General features: G+C 32.7%; 1 protein-coding gene across 2 annotated transcripts in view; it reads left to right on the top strand.

The window, feature by feature from the left end:
* Positions 1-7,287: 7,287 nt before the first annotated feature.
* Positions 7,288-20,428, top strand: part of LOC126777673 (homer protein homolog 2) — a 43,923-nt gene continuing 30,782 nt past the window's right edge. For both annotated transcript variants that reach the window (XM_050500796.1, XM_050500798.1), the window contains exons 1-3: positions 7,288-7,392; positions 14,159-14,315; positions 18,651-18,782. In XM_050500796.1, the coding sequence (XP_050356753.1) occupies positions 7,367-7,392; positions 14,159-14,315; positions 18,651-18,782 (315 nt within the window). In that variant the 5' untranslated portion in view covers positions 7,288-7,366. The remainder of the gene's footprint in view (positions 7,393-14,158; positions 14,316-18,650; positions 18,783-20,428) is intronic.

A 20,428-nucleotide genomic window follows, 5' to 3' on the forward strand; every position in this document is an offset into this window, starting at 1 on the left:
AACCGGTGGTTTATGTTAATATTAAAATTGTAAAAAGGCGATTCCAAAGTGCTTGCGAGTTTTCTTAAATAAAGTATATTTTGACTTTGATATTGTATATATAAAATTTCATTGTGTATTAAAAGTGTAAATAGTTACTTCTTATTTGTCCTTCCCGGAAGATTTTACATATCAAGCTAGTGGCAGATTTCTATTAAATTTAATTATATAAAATGATTATTTAAAAGTGTCTGTATAAGAACGCACTTATATTAAGTTTTTTTTAAATCATTTTTAGTATGAAATTCGTCGGATTTACTGAAAAATGTAAAATTTATTCATAAAGCAATTACACGACGGATGAAATAAGTTTAGGCTCAATAAGATCGTACGCAAGGCAAAAGAAATGTAACGTGAGATTAATTAAAAAAAAATTAACTTCCTCTAGTAAGGATAGCTTATATTGTGTTAACAACACATTACTCCAAATCTAAAATCCACGTGAACGTGACTTTAAAATGCTCGTACAAGATAAAGTAACTTCTTATGTCACACAACTCACCGTCCAATATTATTTCATTTTGTATTGTTTGTGTAATACTTTATACGTTCAGTCATTAAGTTTGATCTTTGTTCATTAAGAGGAAGCTTATATCTATAACATAAATTACTTCTTGTAAAAAGCGGTTGATCATTCTTCATACGTTTTTATGTTAAATTAAAACATATAAAAATATGTTAGTATTCAGCTCTTAATAAACGTGACTCAAATTTTGCAACTGTATTCTAAATAAGTTTCACTTAACATTTTGATTTCAAATTATGCACACACTATTTGATTAGTTTTATAGATGAGCCGTAATGGTTTGGTATTTAGGAGACGAGAGTCTTAAGCGATGATTTGACGTTCAAATCCATGAAAGCACCACAGTTTTTTTGTTGTATTTGTGTTTATAAATCATCTCGTACTCTGTGGTGAAGGAAAACATCGTGAGAAAACCTGTACGTGGTGCATGATAATCTGCCACGTGTATCCACCAACCCGTATTGGAGCAGTGTGGTGGAGAAAGCTCCAAAACCTTCTCCATAAAAATGGGAGGAGGCCTTAGTCCAGCTCTGGGACATTCACATGCTGTTACTTTACTTTCTTTGTGAACAGTAATTTAAATAAATTTTATTATTTTAAGATACAAACCGCTATCATAATTTATTATTGCATGAATTTTAATATTCGTTTTAATTTAAATTTCAACATATAAAAAACGAAATATATCTAATTTTTTACAAAGTTCGATAATCAATTGATATATATTTATTGATATATATATATATATATATAAATATATATATATATAAATAAATATAAATAAATAAATATAAAAATATATAAAAATATATAAATATATAAATTTATATATATAAATAAATATATATATAAATATATATATATATATATATATATCAATAATCGCGCCGTCATATATATATATATATATATGACGGCGCGATTATATCACATAAAATGTTGTAAATAAGTATTGCAGTAATTAAAGTGTTCCATCAATTATTGAAAACTGATCTTATAAATGTTTTGCATAAGTTATAATATTGTTATTAATATTGTATTCGAGAATGCCCTATCATTAAAATATTATAAGTCGTTTTATATATAATTAAAAAGTGATTCTGAATATTATTACTAATCATTCGATTATGAACTATCGCACACATAGATAGAACTCTGTTTTATTCTTATCATGGAAGCAATAATTCTTACAATATATACGCGTCTGCAAATGTAAATAAAAAAATTAGATTCCTAGTTATTCTAACTAGAGATATTACTCACAAATGTGTTTACTATTATTCGTATTGATTGCCCCGTTGGTCCAGCGGCTAGATGTAAGGCCGCAGAACCGGAGGTACCCAGTACCTCCTGTACTGTAGTTCCTGTATAATAAAGAGTGCACCTGTGTTTTCGCACAACGCTATAATATCTCCTGCACATTTCCCTAATCTCTCTTGAGATTGACCGCCGTGGCCGAAATCGGTCTGGAGGACATTATTATTATTCGTATCATGTATATGAACTGACAGATTTAATTACATATAATTGATTATATACTTCATTTGATAAGAGTTACTAGTGTGTAGTTATATCCGGTTCATTACAGTTCAATCTACAGTCTGATGTCACCTTAGCCATATTATAAAAAGGGTTCGGCTGCTAGTTACTTTACATTCAGCTTAAATCATTTATTTATATATGTAACATGACAAAAATAAAGCGATTATAGCAAAACACTTGACGAACGGATATTTTATTAATTGATTATTGAAAACGTAGATAACTATATTGCCGGGCCGATTAGCGTGGTTGGATATACCTTTCACGCCGCAGGTTGTGGATTTGATTTCCACCCCGGACAGACATTTGTGTGTTTGAACATGTCTGTTTGACCTGAGTCTGGGTGTAACTATCTATATAAGTATGTATTTAAGTTTGTTATCTGGTTTCCATAGTACAAGCTCTGCTTAGTTTGGGATCAGATGGCCGTGTGTGAATAGTGTCCCAGCATATTATTATTATATATATTCATCTTATGTTCATCAAAATCTAATAATATAAAGACCGGTCAGCTTCCGTATTCTCAATCTCATGTGAAAATTAACACATACGAAATAAAATGTGTTTAATTGACCCAACATATTTATTAATGGTATGGCTCTGTGCAAGGCCGTTTTTCATCGGTTATTAGTCCAACGTCAAACAGTAATACTTTGTTTTAAAGCATTCCGGCTTGAAAGGTGAGTTAGCTTGTGTAATTACAGATGCAAGAGACGTAACATATAAATATGATATATTTAATATTTCTGTGGGATATTACATCTTAGTTCTTATAATTATTTACGGTAAATCATAAATACTTATTATCATACTTGCGATTTGCGCGTTTGCCTTCCTATTTAAAAAAAAAAATAGAAAAAAGTATTCGCAAAGAAATAAATATGACGAGGTTCGTCATATTGTAACTGTATAAAATGTATATTGTATAATTACTCATAACTGTTTTATAGTGAAAGATACGAGTACAATGACTTGGCCTTAATACACACGCTGCGATCGGCGTTCAATTTTTTATGTAACTCACTTTCACTCACTCCCATCAGAGAGACTGTGGACTAGTTAAGGGATAATATTGCATAAACCGTCAAAATATTTACAAAGACATTCAGTTTTATTGTTTATTTCTTCATTATAATTACAAACAGGACCTTTTTTACTTGATTACTAAATTGAGGAAATACTTGCAATGTTTTTTTTGACGAGTAATCATTGCAGTTTCATTTTTGTATTTTAAGCCGAGATGGTCCAGTGGTAAGAACGCGTGAATCTTAACCGATGATCGTGGGTTCTAACTTTATTTAATTTATTTTTAATTATCTTGTTTACGGAAAGATCTTAGTGATGATTTAGTTTTTTGGTTTGTAATTACAAATTATTATCGTAAACAAAATCTTGCTATTATTATCATGCACGTTGTCGTATGTCGGAATAATACACGCGGGGAATAACCTTGACATCAGCTTTTAAGTATTTAATTTATTAATTAACTGTTGTAGTTTACTACAAGATTAGAAATTTGTAATTTTCTTTTGGCGACTAAAATTTGTATCACAATTAAAATTTATCGTCATATCATGTACTCACTATATGTATACAGATACCGGTTTTAACCGGATTGCTAGTCTAATGTGCTTATAAGTCGTAATTTCTGAGAGAACCCCAGGCCAGGCCAGGCCAGGCCAAGTCAGGGCAATAAAGCTATAATAAAAATATAAGCTTTTCAGTCAAGGAATTATTAGTAGCAGTCTGAAGGAAGTTGGTAATGTTAAGCTCCTCGGAAAACATGCGAAGCCGCTTCACCGGCTGGGCAAGCAAAATAGCTGGCGCAGTAAGGCAGGTATGCAGTGTACCTGAGTTTTCACACTCATTTGTACATTATAAGTATCCGCTTACTTCAAGGTCATGGCCGAAAGTCGGTCAGAAAGACATTAGTATATAACATAATATATTTATTTATATTAGCCGGGATAGCCCAGTGGTACGAACGCGTGAATCTTAACCGATGATCGTGGGTTCAAACCCAGTGGCAAGCACCACTGAATTTTAATGTGCTTAATTTGTGGTTATAATTCATCTCGTGTTTTACGGTGTAGAAAAACATCGTGAGGAAACCTGCATGTGTCTAATTTCACTGAAATTCTGCCACATGTGTATTCTACCAACCCGCACTGACGCAGCGTGGTGGAATAAGCTTCTCCTCAAAAAGGGAGACGAGGCCTTTAGCCCAGCAGTGGGTCATTCACAGGCTGTTACGGATTACGGATTTTGTATTTTATATGAAGATATTATATACAAGCTAATCATTCTCAGTGGCAGGGCTTTGTGCAAGACCGTCGGTGTACACACCACACACTCATCACATATGCTACCGTCAAACAGCAGTACTTATTGTTGTGTTCCGGTTAGAAGGGTGAATGAGCCAATGTAACTCCGGGCATAACGGCTATAACATATTAGTTCCGATAGTTTGTGGGGTATTGACTATGTATGTGATAATATTTCATCAATCAATCAATCAATCAATCAATCAACAGCCAATCGTTGTCCACTGTTGAACATAGGCCTCTCCCAAGGTGCGCCAAAGCTCCCTGTCCTCCGCCTTCCGCATCCAGTTGGTGCCCGCCACCTTCTTAAGGTCGTCGGTCCACCTGGCTGGAGGGCGCCCTACGCTGCGCTAATATTTCATCACCACTGTCTATTTTCGATGGTGACTAATTACAATAAGATGGCCTATTTGGCTAGTAATCTGACCTGTTTTAAATATATAAAAAATTAACTACTTTTCAACCATCAGCTGATCTACAAACTGAATAGGCTTGAGTCTAGGTCAGCAGATTTGAGAAATGGCTAAAAGTGAGCCGAGGTGAACCAGCAGAAGAGAAGATTTTACGGTACACGTGAATATGACTGCGGTTTCATACACTGAATTTTCATGTGCTAATTGCTTTTGATAATATTCATCTCGTGTTTGTGCTCGTGCGGTGAAGTAAAACAAATGAAATTTTAAAGCCTTTCGAGGCTTCTTCCCAAAATGAAAGGACTAAATAACTTTTGAGTCAGCACAGACAGGAACATCACACAAAATTTGTAAGAAGAAGAAGTCTTCCATACATATTTCCGATAATCTTTCTTTCTTCCCTTTAGTTATACATTCAACGATCAACGGCAACGCGATTTATTTGATTTCAAATATTCTTCGTTTTAAATTAATCAAATGATTTCCACATAAATACTGTTCATAGGGCCAAGTGCAAGAATGTAGGAACTTATACTTGGAAAATGTGTTAATCCAAAACGGTCAGCCATGCATGCGTATCAGATTTTTTCAATCTGATTGTCGGTAAAGAGGAACATCTCAAATACCACTTTTTATGCTTTTTTACAAACAGGATATGCCTAACACATCGCATTTTAAGAAAGCTAGTGTAGATACATACATTTATTATTTCTATTTCTGTAACATTTTTAAGCTGGTGTCTTTATTCTGTGTAAAGCCTTCCACGGCTTCCAAGGTTGTTGACCTTGCTCCATTGGGCATTATCGATAAATATGCTGCGCGGAGACCTAACAACACTTCTGCACTGTGATTGCGGGGAAAAGCGTTTCAGGTCTGTTTACCACAGTGTCTCTTCCCGCATCGATTTATTTGACAACAGAGAGGATGCATTGCGATTTCCGCGTATCGATTACGTAGAAGAATAGTTAGAAAATTTTAAAAATACATTCCGTAAAATAAGACGAAGGTTTCAATAGTTATTGTCTTGCTTAATATTACGATGTAAATAAAAAAAAATCTGATAAGCAGCTTAGAAAAAAAAGCTAATTAAAAAAACAGAGATTAATTTCTACGTTTATTTCTATTACTTATAACTGTTTTTAATTTTTATTTCTAAAGGAAAAGGAAATTCTTTATGTAGGTAAAGGAATCAAAGTAGCTTAAATGAAGGAAATATATTTCTCTTCACCCGTGAGTTGGTACGTGTGTTAATGTTAGTTCTCTTAGAGAGAGTTACCAACAGATAGTGGTATTTTTTTAGCAATAAATAAGTGTAATAAATAAATTTAAATAATGTTTCTGTAGATATATACGTATTTGAACAATGATGTAATTTATTCTTGAACGACAGAAAATTATTTATTTTAATTAAATTAATCACTTACATATTATCAGGACTCGATTAATTAATATATATATAGTATTTAATTTTATTTTGTTATTTAATACCATAATGAAAATAATTCTTATCTAAATATATTAATACATGATTTAATAATAAACAAGGAAGGAACAATTTCGGGAAAATTACATACTTACCTCATTCATACACTTTTAAACGAGTAATATTTTATATGACTAATCGACTGATAGCCGAATTACCGAAATGATTCAGAACTGACTAAATCCCATTTCATTTTTGTTACAGAAGAACTTTAAGAAGAAAAAATATTTCTTTATATTGCTTACTTCAAGACGTTATGACAAACTATGATATACATTATGAAGAAGTTATTTCAGAAAAAATTGGATTAAGTTTCTTGATATAAATATCCGTAACTACAAAATGTATGTATGGCATCCGTCGCGACAATAGTGCATACTTATGTAAGCTAAGCTACAAAATTTTAAAGATATGAATAATACAAAACATAAATAAGTTAAAGCCAAAAAAACCTACGTCAATTTCTAATGATTTTACCAAATATTTTTAGATGATTTTTTAAGATGTGATAAATAAAGACATAATATATATTATTTTAATTTATTAATAGATACGATCATTAATATTTCTTGTTTATATAAGTCGTAGTCGTTATTTTAAGGACAATTAAACAAATTTTAATATTCTTAGAACATCATAATATATTTTCATACTATTTTTACGTATTCCGCGAAATCCGCCATCTTGTGTTGAGAGTTAAAATTTTTATGATTTTGTACGCCATCTATCAAATAGTAGCGGTATTCGGTTATAACTATTAAATATATTCTTAGATGGTAACGGTGTATTTGTACGAGTATGAAAAAATATATCTTTAATATTTTTTTATTTTATATTATCTGAATAATAAATGAATATAACGTACACATTGTTTTATTAAAACAAAATACCATTTATAATTAAATATATGAGTGACATTATTTGTTTGCTTGGCAACATTGCTTGAATCTTTAGTTTATGGTGGAATCGCCGCATGACAGTTGTATAGGGAAAATTAAGAATTATGAAGTAGGATATTTTTCCAATTTATTGTGTTTAAATGACAGCAGGAAAAGAAACCATGGGGTAAGTATTATAATAATGTTATTATACATATATTATAACATTCAAAAACTAGTTTTGTCTTATAGTTCCGAGGAAATTCCATTTACCTGGGATCTCGATATTTTTAGGGAGGGGATGCATTTTACCAATGCGAAGGGATATTTTAGGGTTTTCCTTTAATTGTTGCCTTTTTTATTTGAAACAAATAAAGAATTCGGTGCTTACGTTTATTCATACTTAACATTTGATCGTTAACAATCAATGTGCAATTTCAAATTTCGCAATGCCCGTCGAAGCGATTGCATTTGCCTCATTGATTGCATTCGATTACCTCGCCTGTAAGGTCGTCGGGGGACGCTGGGCCGTAGCTATTTATATTTTTTTATACTTGAATGAGTTTGACGAGCCGAGAGAGCAAATTAGCAGAATTGCCTTCATTAGCAGCTCGCGGCGAAAATAACATGCGTATTTTTACTCTAGCTACTCTACCCTTCTTCGAATTTTTCGTTAGCAATAAGAATAATGTTTTAATTTTTATTGATGATTGTAATCTCAATACAAATCGCAAATAGAACTAAAAAAAATGAGGGTAGATATTATACTCTATTATTTCGTTGAAGTTTCTCACTGTTGTTATTGTAATTGATAAGATATTTGAAATGGTCAAAGTACTTTAATGTGACGTGTGATAACATTATCAGCTGTCATACGCACATGGTGATTGACATATGATACTGCTGTATATCGAATATACAGCATCGAATATAAAAAAAAATTATATTAATAATATTAATTGCAAAAAAAGACAAAGATTTCATTGAACTAAATTATTGGTTGTGAAATAGGAATAAACGAATGTAGCATATAATGCTAAAGTTTTGCTTTGATCTTTATAAGTCTTAATATTTTCAATGAATTCTAAGCAGATATAATAGTTAATTTTGTATTTTTATAATTCTGGCTTCAAATTTTTTTTTGTTTTTTTTTTTTTGTAATTAAATTAAACAAAAATTATTTTATATTACAAAAGATGTTTTAATAAAAACCGTCAGTGTGTTATAAAAATCAATCAATTTGATGGGTATGTTTAATGACTTTAGTGCCAATAATACTTTAGTAAACTTAAGTAATGAATGAAATAAAAAAAAACAATTCTTGCGAAATAAACCTCAAATATATATATTAATATACATGAAAGTATTTGCTATCACAATACATTTACTCCATTATATCAATACCATTTAGTATCATATTTATTGAATTAAGTAACAATATTCAAATATATTAACAATCATTGATATCAATATTAATTACTGTCAATCCTCATTATGTTGTACACAATATTCAAAGATTCTCTGCATATTTAATAACAATATAAATTATATCACTATATCTTTCTCATTTGTGCGGTTAAACATGATAGCAATATAATTATTTGAACTCATTCGACAAAAATAAAATGAAACCGTTGTAAATAAGGGCATTAAATTGCTAACTCCTTTTTGAATAGATCTTTTTGGTTATAAGATGATAGTGACAAGTCATAAAAAAAAAAAAACAAAATAAAATTAGAATTGTACTTAATTGAGTCTATAATTAATTATAATAATATGCTGGGATATTTTTCACTCACTGTCATTTGATCCCAAATTAAGCTTGTACAGAGCATGTACTATGGAAACCAGACAACTGATATACTATATATACTATTTTTCTATTGTAAATGCATACTTATATAGATAATTACACCCAGACTCAGGACAGACATGTTCATGCACACAAATATCTATCTTGGGTGGGAATCGAACCCACAACTTTCGGCATGAATAGCAAGTATCTACCAACCACGCCAACCAGCCCGACATAATAAACTATATTAATATAATAATAATAATCAGAATTTATAGTTAAGCATTATCAGCAAACAGATTATTGGGGTCTGATGTTATTTGTATGTTAAGGAATATCCCAAATGCTTGCGATTTAAAACTACCGTATGTAGATTGTTATTTCATAGTCATATCCTGTATGCATTCCAGAGCATTACCAATAAGGTTCATTATAATTTACTATGCGTTGCATGTGATAAGACAAATATGTAACTTATCTCGTAGTGGTTAATTTATGGTGCTAGTTTGGTGGTACATGTCTAATCAATATTTTAATTAGGTATGTATTTTCGCTGTAGTTGTTAGTTATCTTCCTAATTCCATTTTAATCGGAACAGTCGTTAAAACGATATAGACATACGTCATATTATTAATCTGGATTAGGGTAACCACCAGTTACCGAAATAATAAAGTCAGATTAATTATTTCGGCTAAATAGTCAAAGCTAATTGGTCGTCTATCACGTCATCGGTTGCAATCGACCAATGAAAGTTCGTGAAATTAATTAATTTTATTTGGATTCGTGTTTTAGAAATTGGATACTGTGATTATTCAAAATTGCAATTTTAATTTGTTTATTTATTCGTCAAGGTTTATGTTTCAAAGATGAAAGGTTTGTATTTGTGGAATTTGAATAATTATTTCTATGTTAGATATCCATTTATTGAATAAGGCTATATAACTTTATGTTACGACTTTGAAAAGCGGAGCAGTTAGTATAAGTGTAAATCAATAAGACTGATTGAAATAAACATCTTTGCTAGAAGTTTAACGCATTTAGCTGTGAACTCAGTTAGTCACTGCTTGATAGTAAATAGAAAATATTAAGCAGTATTTCATCCAAAGTCTCTTTTAAACTCGTTTTGAGTCACTCATTTATGAATACATTTCAAGAAGCATCATCAAGAGCATTTTTGTATATTGTAAATAATAATTTGTCAGCCTACATTACAGTGGTATGTGGTACAGATGTATGTGGTACACAACCGCTCGACAGTTACAGTACACGCACATGTTACGAACGCTTGATAAATTGGCGAAAATTCGTTTGCGTAAATTCCTATGTGATAAAAGTGTATTTTTTATTATCGAACGAGCATATGGGCCACCTTATGGTAAGTAGTCACCAACACCCATAACATTGGTATTGTAAGAAATGTTAACTATCGCTTACATCGCCAATGCGCCACCAACCTTGGGAACTAAGATGTTATGTTACTTGTGCCTGTAATAACACTGGCTCACTCACCCTTTAAACAGGAACACAACACTACCCAGTACTGTTTTGCGGTAGAATATCTGATGAGTGGGTGGTACCTACCCAGACGAGCTTGCACAAAGCTCTACAACTATATATATATATATATATATATATATATATATATATATATATATATATATATAACTATATATAACTATATGTATATATAAGGTGACAGTGGCCCCGAGATTCGTGTCGCCCAAGGGCTTCTACATGGCCTAATTCGGCTATACTCTTGACGTATTTACTGATATTAGTTTCTTATTTATGACAAATAGAAACAAAAGCACACATTATGTATTTAAATTATTCCCGCCTCCAACAAAATTGTTACTTTCAATTCTGTTATAAAATATAGGTTATTTAAAAATACGTATATATAATATCTATATAAAGGTTTCTGAACGTTTTCTAGGGAAATGGAAAATTGAATGCATAAAACTTCTTTTATGTAACTTCCCCGAGGCAAGCTTTACATCTCGGTTTATTTAAGTACATTATGTACCATTTATATATAACTTTAATCGCTGCTGTATATGTATTTACTGGTTCTATTTTTAAATATTTTTAATAGTATATAGCAGTCTCACCACGCACAATTTGTCTAGTAAATTGAAAGAGCTCGTAAAGCCCACTCTGTCCCACTACTGGGCAAAGACTTTCTTTCCGTTGAAGGATAAGGCGTGGAGCTTAATCTGACATGCTCTTCGTGCGACATATGTTTTAATGAATGATTTATAAAAACAAATTAAGCATATTGTTACTCGATGGTACTTGTCGGAGCTCATTGTATTCATAAGAGAGCTAGTGTTGTTATTGGCCAAAACGAATATAAACATTTTGTCTCAAGGGTAGCAGGTCATTAGCAGTGTCTGGCTCGCAGAAGTGTCTAGGACAATGACTTACAATACGACTATTGACTTTCCTAATATAAACAAAGAAAAACCAGGCAATTTTTATTTATATTACCCTTAAAATGTGTATGAAGGTTGTATGTTCTTTGTTATTTGGTACATATGTACATATCTCTCTCTAACGTGTGCAGCATAAGTTTTTCATCTCACTCGATCAAATTTGTAAAACGTAGTTAGGGTATTAAAATATCATGTTCAGAAGGGCTATTCCTCACCCCCAGAAAACGGTCGTGAACGTGTGTCTTGAAATTGTATAATTTCAAGAATACACGTATCAAATTAGTATATCAGCTTAGGCGAATAATAAAGTGAGTTCTTAGAGAATAGCACTGCGGGACACTAAATAATATTATCAACACATTGATTAATATTGACTCTTTTTATTATGTAGTATAAAACACGCGTCACGTATTGTACAAAGAACTATCAAGTTGCTATAGTATACGGGGATCATGTTAGCGGGTTAATAACATAGCTTAGAGAATCGTTCATATTTATATTAATGTATGACTGCATGCGGCTATTTTTGTATATAAATAACGCATTAAATAATGAAATATGAAGCGATTCTATATTAAACGTATCATACTCGATACTAAGTATGTAAAAAAGCATGAAAACAATTTTAACATTAATATTATAAAATAAAATTTATTTATAAATAATACAGATTTAAAAAGTGTAAAATGAATGAAGCTAACGGTATTTTTTATACTAGATTTTAAACAGTTGCAAAAATTTAAATTAATTAATTTCAACCTAGAAGCCCAATTCTACTAATTTAAATAACTGTTAAAATACGTTGCCGGTTCGATTCCGATCCAACTTCGACTGTATCTCGACTGGATCGTTGTGTTAATAGAATAGAAAAACGGTTTAACGGCAACGATTTCATTTCGATTCGATCGGTACAAAGTGAGAACTTCTTAGAACAATTGATCGTCTAGTACTCGTAAATTTTACTACTCAAGTTCTATACTAACAGAGGTTTAGTCGACGGAGTTACTTTATTAATTATAATATTAGCCTGATAAATTATATTTCATTTGAAAATCTGCACCAATCAGTTGGGTTGGTTTTAATGCGCTGATTTCAGTATCTACATCTTCGATATCATTATTTTTCGTTAGATAACCCATTTATGACTAGTTCTTTGGTGCTGTTAAGTAGCAAGTATGCACTGTATATTTATTTAAAATTCAATTATATGTGTAAATACATATTTTCACATACTGTATGTGATGCTGATACCTGACTTAGGAACAGACGAAAGTGCGTAAAAAATATATATATTTATTATAAAAGATATATATAACATCGCGTTATGTACCACGAGGGCGGAGCAGTCACGTTAACAGGGGTGAAAAAACGTGAAGATTGTTTAAATAAATAGGGGGCAGGTGTTAGATAGCCTATGTGTTAAGTCAGGGTATAATTTATCTAGCGTCACGGTAGCATGCGAAAGCGATCCCGTGGCGCTCCTCGTTAAGTTGGAAAGGGTACCGCTGGTTTTTTAGTGGGTATTCCGATGTTCGAGGCGCACTCGGCGTCTTTTACACCGGTGAACTCCACATACCCCCCTCCCCACTGTTCCCGTGGGGGAAATGCGTAAAGCGTTTTTCCAGCGTAAGTTTTAAGCGCAAGCGATCCCGTGGCGACCCTCATTAAGACGGAAAAGGTACCTGGTTTTTGGTGGGTATACCGATGTTCGGGGCGCACTCGGCGCCTTGTACACCGGAGAACCCAACATATGATCCCCTGGGGCACGCGCGTTTTAAAAAAAAAGAGGGTGTAAGTAATCTCAATTCCGCATTTTATATATATATATATATAAATACATATGTATATATACATATGTATTTATATATATATATTATATTATATATATTATCAGGGTTTTTAGGCGAATATACATATGTATATATATGTATATATACATATGTATATTCGCCTAAAAACCCTGTCACTGTATCGTTCCAATTGCATTCAAAACAAGAAAATTAATCATGTTTATATAAATATCAGCCTTCGTACACGACCTAATTATGAGTGGCCCAATTGAAGGAAACGTGATACCGCTCTTTGATTTTGAACTATAATTGCTGGATCGAGACTTCTATTAAGTCTGAATTTGTAATATGTATATACATATAATAGCGGCCATTTTATATAAACCTTGTTTGTAAGGCTTGTTTGTATTTGTAACTAAAATTGTACGTTCTAGAAACAAATAAAAAAAATAACTTTTCTAATTTTCTGGAAAAGTATTTTCAAACAGTGCGAACTTTAATGTTCAAATTAAATGTAACTCACTAACAAAATATATAATAACATCATGAAAAAATGTAACGTTGTCCAGGAACGGAAGATTTTTGCTTACCCATTTTCTGTATATACATAGTAATTATACATAGTATTCTTTTATATAATACGCGCAGTATTTGCTGGGAAAATTATAAATAATGATGTATCGTGTAAATAAATATAATGTGTTGCTATTATATTGTAAGAAATTGGTAATAACTTCCAGTAACTACCTGTGAATGTCCCATTGTTGGGCTAAGGCTTCCTCTCCCTTTTTGAGGAGAAGATTTTAGAGCTGCTTCCATCGGTTAAGATTCACGCGCTCTTATCACTGGGCCATTTCGTCTCGGTTAATATCTTCGACCATTGTTAAAAATATTCATAAAACGGTTGTATTTAATAACGATATTTCGTTACAGAGAGCAGCCGATTTTCACGTGCAAGGCGCACGTGTTCCACATAGACCCAAAGACGAAGCGTTCCTGGATGTCGGCCAGTTCTGCGGCGGTCTCCGTGTCGTTCTTCTATGATTCATCACGGAATTTGTACCGCATCATCAGCGTTGAAGGCACCAAGGTATGATAAATAGTAGTCTTGACGAGTAATTTTTACGATGAAACGTAAATGAAAGGAAATATTTAATATTCGTTTTAAATTAGAGACAAGGGTAGAAAGCTATCATGCTGAGATTACAGGATAGACAGATAATATTAAAAAAATATTACAATATGACAAATGAAATTCTGTAGTAGATAGAACACGTGGACCTTAGCCGAGGACCATGAGTTGGTATCTTGGTAAAGTAAAGTAAAAGTTAAGCCTGTGAATGTCTCACTGCTGGGCTAAGGCCACCTTTTGTGGAGGAAGCTTGGAACTTATTCAATCATGCTCCAATGCAGAGACACGTGGGTTGTTTTCTCACGATGTTTTCCTTCAACACAATCAATCTGGGTACAAGATAAATTATAAACACATGTGATCACATGAAAATTCACTGTGGCTTGCCTGGGTATCATACCCAGGTTCGCAACCATCGGTTTTTTTTTTATATTCGCCGGGAGGGCAAATGACTCTATTCCACCTGATGGTAAGTGGTAGTAGAGTCCAAACGCGACGACGGCCAGTACAGACGTGACGCAACCATCGGTTTTCATGTTTAGTTTCATCGCGTGTTGACGGTGAAAGAAAACTTATCGTGAGGACATGTTAGTACCGACTAGTATTGCACCAGGTTGCTGGCAAATGATCCAATTAGTATTTTAATAAAATAAGTCTTTGCCAAAAAGTGGGAAATTTACGGTATAAGCTTATTTTCTCATTCGTTCAAATGTATTACGTAGAAACAAATGAAATACTATTTATTCAAAATCAAGCGAAAGCCTTTCATTAAAACGAACGAAAGAGCACACATATCCAACTAAAGTAAAACGTTTAGAAACTTCATACAATGTAAAACTAAAAACGAAATACAATAGTTCTAAGCGTGGAACAAAAGTTTCGACATTCACATATCAGTTTAAGTGAAACTCGGCTATGAATTATTATTTTCCGAGCGCTAATCGATCATATGTTCCGCATCGTTACATAAGGAAACCCAGATAATTTAACGTTTTCAACATTTATCTCGTTATTGAATGTTGCAATGAGATGTGTTGGACGATATATTGCGATACGGTGATAAGATTAAAATTTCAAATGCTTAATATTTGTAGATTTTTGTTAAGGAAATATTTTATTAGAGGCTCTGGAAAATGGGCTATCATAGAAACAAATTTTCTTTTCTATATCTATGTATTCGCAAATACTAAATACGAATGTTATTTTAGTTATGCATTTTAAATATGGAATGTGTACCTTTTTTCGTAATTCATTATCAAATTAGATAGCTAAACAATTTAGAGACTGACATAAACGGCCAGCGATATTAATTCGTCAAATAATGTGAAACTGATACAGTCATACAGATACTGGTGGTAGGGCTTTGTGCAAGCTCGTCTGGGTAGGTACCGCCCACTCATCAGATATTCTACCGCAAAACAGCTATACTTGATATTGTTGTGTTCCGGTTTGAAGGGTGAGTGAGCCAGTGTAATTACAGGCACAAGGGACATAAAATCTTAGTTCCCAAGGTTCGTGGCGCATTGGCTATAAGCGATGGTTGACATTTCTTACAATGCCAATGTCTAAGGGCGTTTGGTGACCACTTACCATCAGGTGGCCCATATGCTCGTCCACCTTCCTATTCTATATATAAAAAAAAGTCATATATATGAAAATTATGTACCAAAGAAATATGACAAATAATTAAACTTCACAAGAAAAACCAATTAAGCAATAGATTGAATATAAAAATTGGTTGGTTTCGTTAAAATGCATTGTTCTGTTGCAATATTCGGCAATGGCAATCTTTAAATTCGATCTTTACTGGTTATTTTCTATGTAGATACATTTTTTTCCTCTTTAAGAATTAATTTGCCACCACAAAACAATTGAATGGTGGTAATGCGACGTGAAATGCTTGAGGCCCGATTTCATGGTTAGCAGCGCATGTGCGATGCACGGAATGGTCAATTTCTAAGAATGACACTATCCATAAGAAAATATGTATATTGATTACTGTAGTCTAGCAAAATAAGTCGCGGTTTCGATCGTGGATAGTTACACAAAATGTATACATAGTTTTCAACAAGATAAATCACACGCGTATTACTGTATTCATGTTTCTTGGTGTTCTAAAATTAATGACAATTTGAATAAGTCAATTGCCTTGTCGATGTCGAAGTTTGACAAGGTGCTAAATCTCATAAATACTTAAAAAACCTTCGTTAGTTCGTTCTCTTTATTAGGTTTTTGTCATATATCAAATTATTGTCTTATAGTACATATATATATATATATATATATATACTAATAGTCATGAAGTCAGCCAGGACATTGTATCTTGTATTATATATTATTTTATTCAATCCTAATAAATCACTCGTTTAGAAACCACTTATTCATAAGACTTAGTCATCTTTACAGGACAGTAAAAAAATAGTGCAGACATTGAGCGTCCGAACATCACAGCTAATTAAATATTTCCGGTCAATGATACACAGCACACTATTACATCTAGACATTCAAAAGATGACAGTTTGTCCAACTCAATCGGTGGTGTTCATGAAGTTTTCGGAAATTTCAGTTGTTTTTTTCTATTCAATTCATCCACCTGGTCCTGATAAAGCATCTCTTATATCGTGTATATTAGATGATGATTGATGATCACCGTTTATTTTTTGAATACGATCTATTATGTATCTCTTGCTATCTAACCAAGCTTATGCAAATTTATAGACTATTTACGTATGTGGCGTGCCATGCACATAGCTTGCGTCGAAATTGAAAATTATCATCTCGTTGGACCGGTTTAGATTTAGTACAAAATATTAGAATAACAGAAAATATATATTTAGGAAAAACGACTCAACGTCTCGTTTTATAGAGCTAGTTGAAAAACAGAATTCATACACGTACATTGACAGCAACGTTTTCAACGAATGAAGAATCAAATATATGCATTTGCTGGTTTGTAAACAGTAAATAATCTTTTTCTCAATGAGAAAGCGATAACAGTATAACATCACTGAGCAAGAGCGTGTTGTTATTGAATTATATTCAAATCAATCGTAAATTATATAAATTAAACGTTACTTAATTTATTGGGCAAATTGATTGAAAACCTTAATGCGAGCAGCGAGTAATCAGTATACATGAAAATTGACAACTGCCAACATTATAACATAAAGTCCGAAGCAACCAGTAAGGTAACCATGGTAAATTTTAATATAGACGATAAGAAAGATTACTGAATAGGTAATGAGGATTAAACAATGAACTTAACAAATTAAATATCACAGTTTAATTGTTTAAGAAAAAATATATCTCCCAATGCATTCGAGGTTCGGTTTTATTACGTACATAATCATTATTTGAATCCTTAGGTACGGATAAATCACGTTAGGGACTCGGGATATATAACGGTTAGCAAATATTACATCGAATCTAACTCGAAATAGTGGCACGTAAACTAAGCCTAGGTGAAGGCTTTGTGTACTGGTGGTAGGACTTTTTACTGGTGGTAGAGCTTTGTGCAAGCTCGTCTGGGTAGGTACCACCCATTCATCAGATATTTTACCGCAAAACAGCAGTATTCGGTATTGTTGTGTTCCGGTTTGAAGGGTGAGTGAGCTAGTGTAATTACAGGCACAAGGGACAACATCTTAGTTTCCAAGGTTGGTGGCGCATTGGCGAAGTAAGCGATGGTTAACATTTCTTACAATGCCAATGTCTATGGGCGTTGGTGACCACTTACTATCAGGTGGCTCATATGCTCGTCCGCTTACCTATACTAAAAAAAAAATTACGTGACAATTACGTTCCCACGTCTGGTAGTGTGTTTATTAGTATGTGTTTTATATTTGTTATCTATAGCATTGTCATTATTTGTTGGATAGCGCCACTAACCTCTCTCTCTTGTCCCTGTGTACAAGAGTGTGTGCGTGTGACTGCACAGGCTCACTCACTCTTCAAACCAGAACACAAGAACACTAAGTGTTTTTGTCAGACGGACTTGTACAAAGCCCTACCAAGTCAATTAACTATATATGATTCTTCAATCCTAATAATAAATAAAATAAATAATATTTTTATTATTGTCCGCTATGCGTTCCTAAACTATTCATCTGATTCTGCATAAACCAGCGAAGTTTCTTACCAAAATTTGACCAAAGAACAAGAATTTTGCTTTGCATGTCCTTCAAAATGTTTATCTTCGTGCGAAAGGGGTAGGTTTCGGGGTAGTTAGTACTAAGTAAAAACCATAAATATTTTATTATATAACTTATGTTTTTTTTTACGAAATTGTTCCAGGCGGTTATCAACAGTACGATTACAGCAAACATGACGTTCACTAAGACATCGCAGAAGTTCGGTCAGTGGAGCGACGTGAGGGCGAACACCGTGTATGGACTCGGATTTGCTTCGGAAGCTGAGTTGGGGAAGGTAAGTTGAACATTGTCGACTTGATCATAACTAAAGTTAATAGCATTTGTTATTATTTTAGTTCTTAATTGACCTAAATCTTTTCTTTTACATCCAAAGATGAAAGAACTATTTTCGCTTCTTATGGTTCGCCTACGTTGGATTTTAATTAATAAAAACATAATATTTCAGCGGGATAAAATACTAAAATGTTCTAAGAATATAATAATAATATCCTGGGACATTTTTCACACACCATCTGATCCCAAATTAAGCTTGTACAGAGCTTGTTATATGGAAACCAGACAACTGATATACTACATATACTATTTTTCTTTTGTAAATACATATTTATATATAAACAGACATGTTCATGCACACAAATATCTGTCCTGGGTGGGAATCGAACCCACAACCTTCGGCGTGAAAGGCAAGCATCCACCAACCACGCCAACCGGCTCATCGTTATAAAAGTTTTTTTTTAAAAAATCATGATTTGTGTAGTAATATTCATAAATAAACGGTAAAGACCTTGGGAATGCTTTTGTGTATTAGCATAAACATTTTTAAGATTACACACTGCACCTTATGACGTAGTTTTGGCGTTCGTTACATGGTTGACTTAAAAACATTAGTTGTCATGTGTCAATTGTCTTTGACAGGTGCAACTATAATTATGTTTATTCAACATTTGAAAAATACCGCTAAATTTGACGTCTCGTCATAATGCAAATTTTTATGCATTATGCATTTTTGAACTAATTTTAATTTATTTTCTTTGAGATGCTCTTTGAGATTTGTCTAAGGCTTCACTTTCCTTCCGGTCATTGGGTCATAATGGTGACCTAAATTAGTTTTTGCAGATTTTGGAACTTTTTTTTTTTTGTAAACTCATAATATTGTTTAAAAGTAATGTTTCTATGAACAATATTCCACATTTTGGTTAAATTAATTATAATCCATATTCGATTGTTTAAATAAACGTGGATTTGATATTATCCTGGTACACCTCGTGGGAATAAAATTCGAATTGGATTCTTAAGAAACCTACCCTTGGAAGATTTATTTCAAGATGTCTTCATGATATTCTTTGAAAAGACTTTAAGGAGGTTTAAACTTTAATTAAGTAAATTAAAGAACTGGACTATGGTATGTAATTTCTACATATTATTTTCGCCGCTGTAGTGGAACCGCGTGTGATTTATATATACTTGATATTTTATTCGAAAAAGTTGGCATTCAAAGGATTCAAAAAATATTTACTTTGTATTTAGATTAGTTAATTAAACTTTAGTAATATTTATATAATATACCATTAATTTATATCCATTTTTTTATTATTGTTGTGTTCCGGTTTGAAGGGTGAGTGAGCCAGTGTAATTACAGGCACAAGGGACATAAAATCTTAGTTCCCAAGGTTGGTGGCGCATTGGATATGTAAGCGATGGTTGACATTTCTTACAATGCCAATGTCTAAGAGCGTTGGTGACCACTTACCATCAGGTGGCCCATATGCTCGTCCGCCTTCCTTTTCTATAAAAAAAAAAAATCACTCGATATACGGAAAGCTAGCAGTCCCGATGGAATACCAGCCATTGTGCTGAAGAAGTGCGCGGCGGAGCTGTCTCCTGTGTTAACGCGCCTGTTCCAACTTTCTCTCTCTTCGG

The sequence above is a fragment of the Nymphalis io genome, chromosome 23, assembly GCF_905147045.1.
Source record: "Nymphalis io chromosome 23, ilAglIoxx1.1, whole genome shotgun sequence".
NCBI classification, from domain to species: domain Eukaryota; kingdom Metazoa; phylum Arthropoda; class Insecta; order Lepidoptera; family Nymphalidae; genus Nymphalis; species Nymphalis io.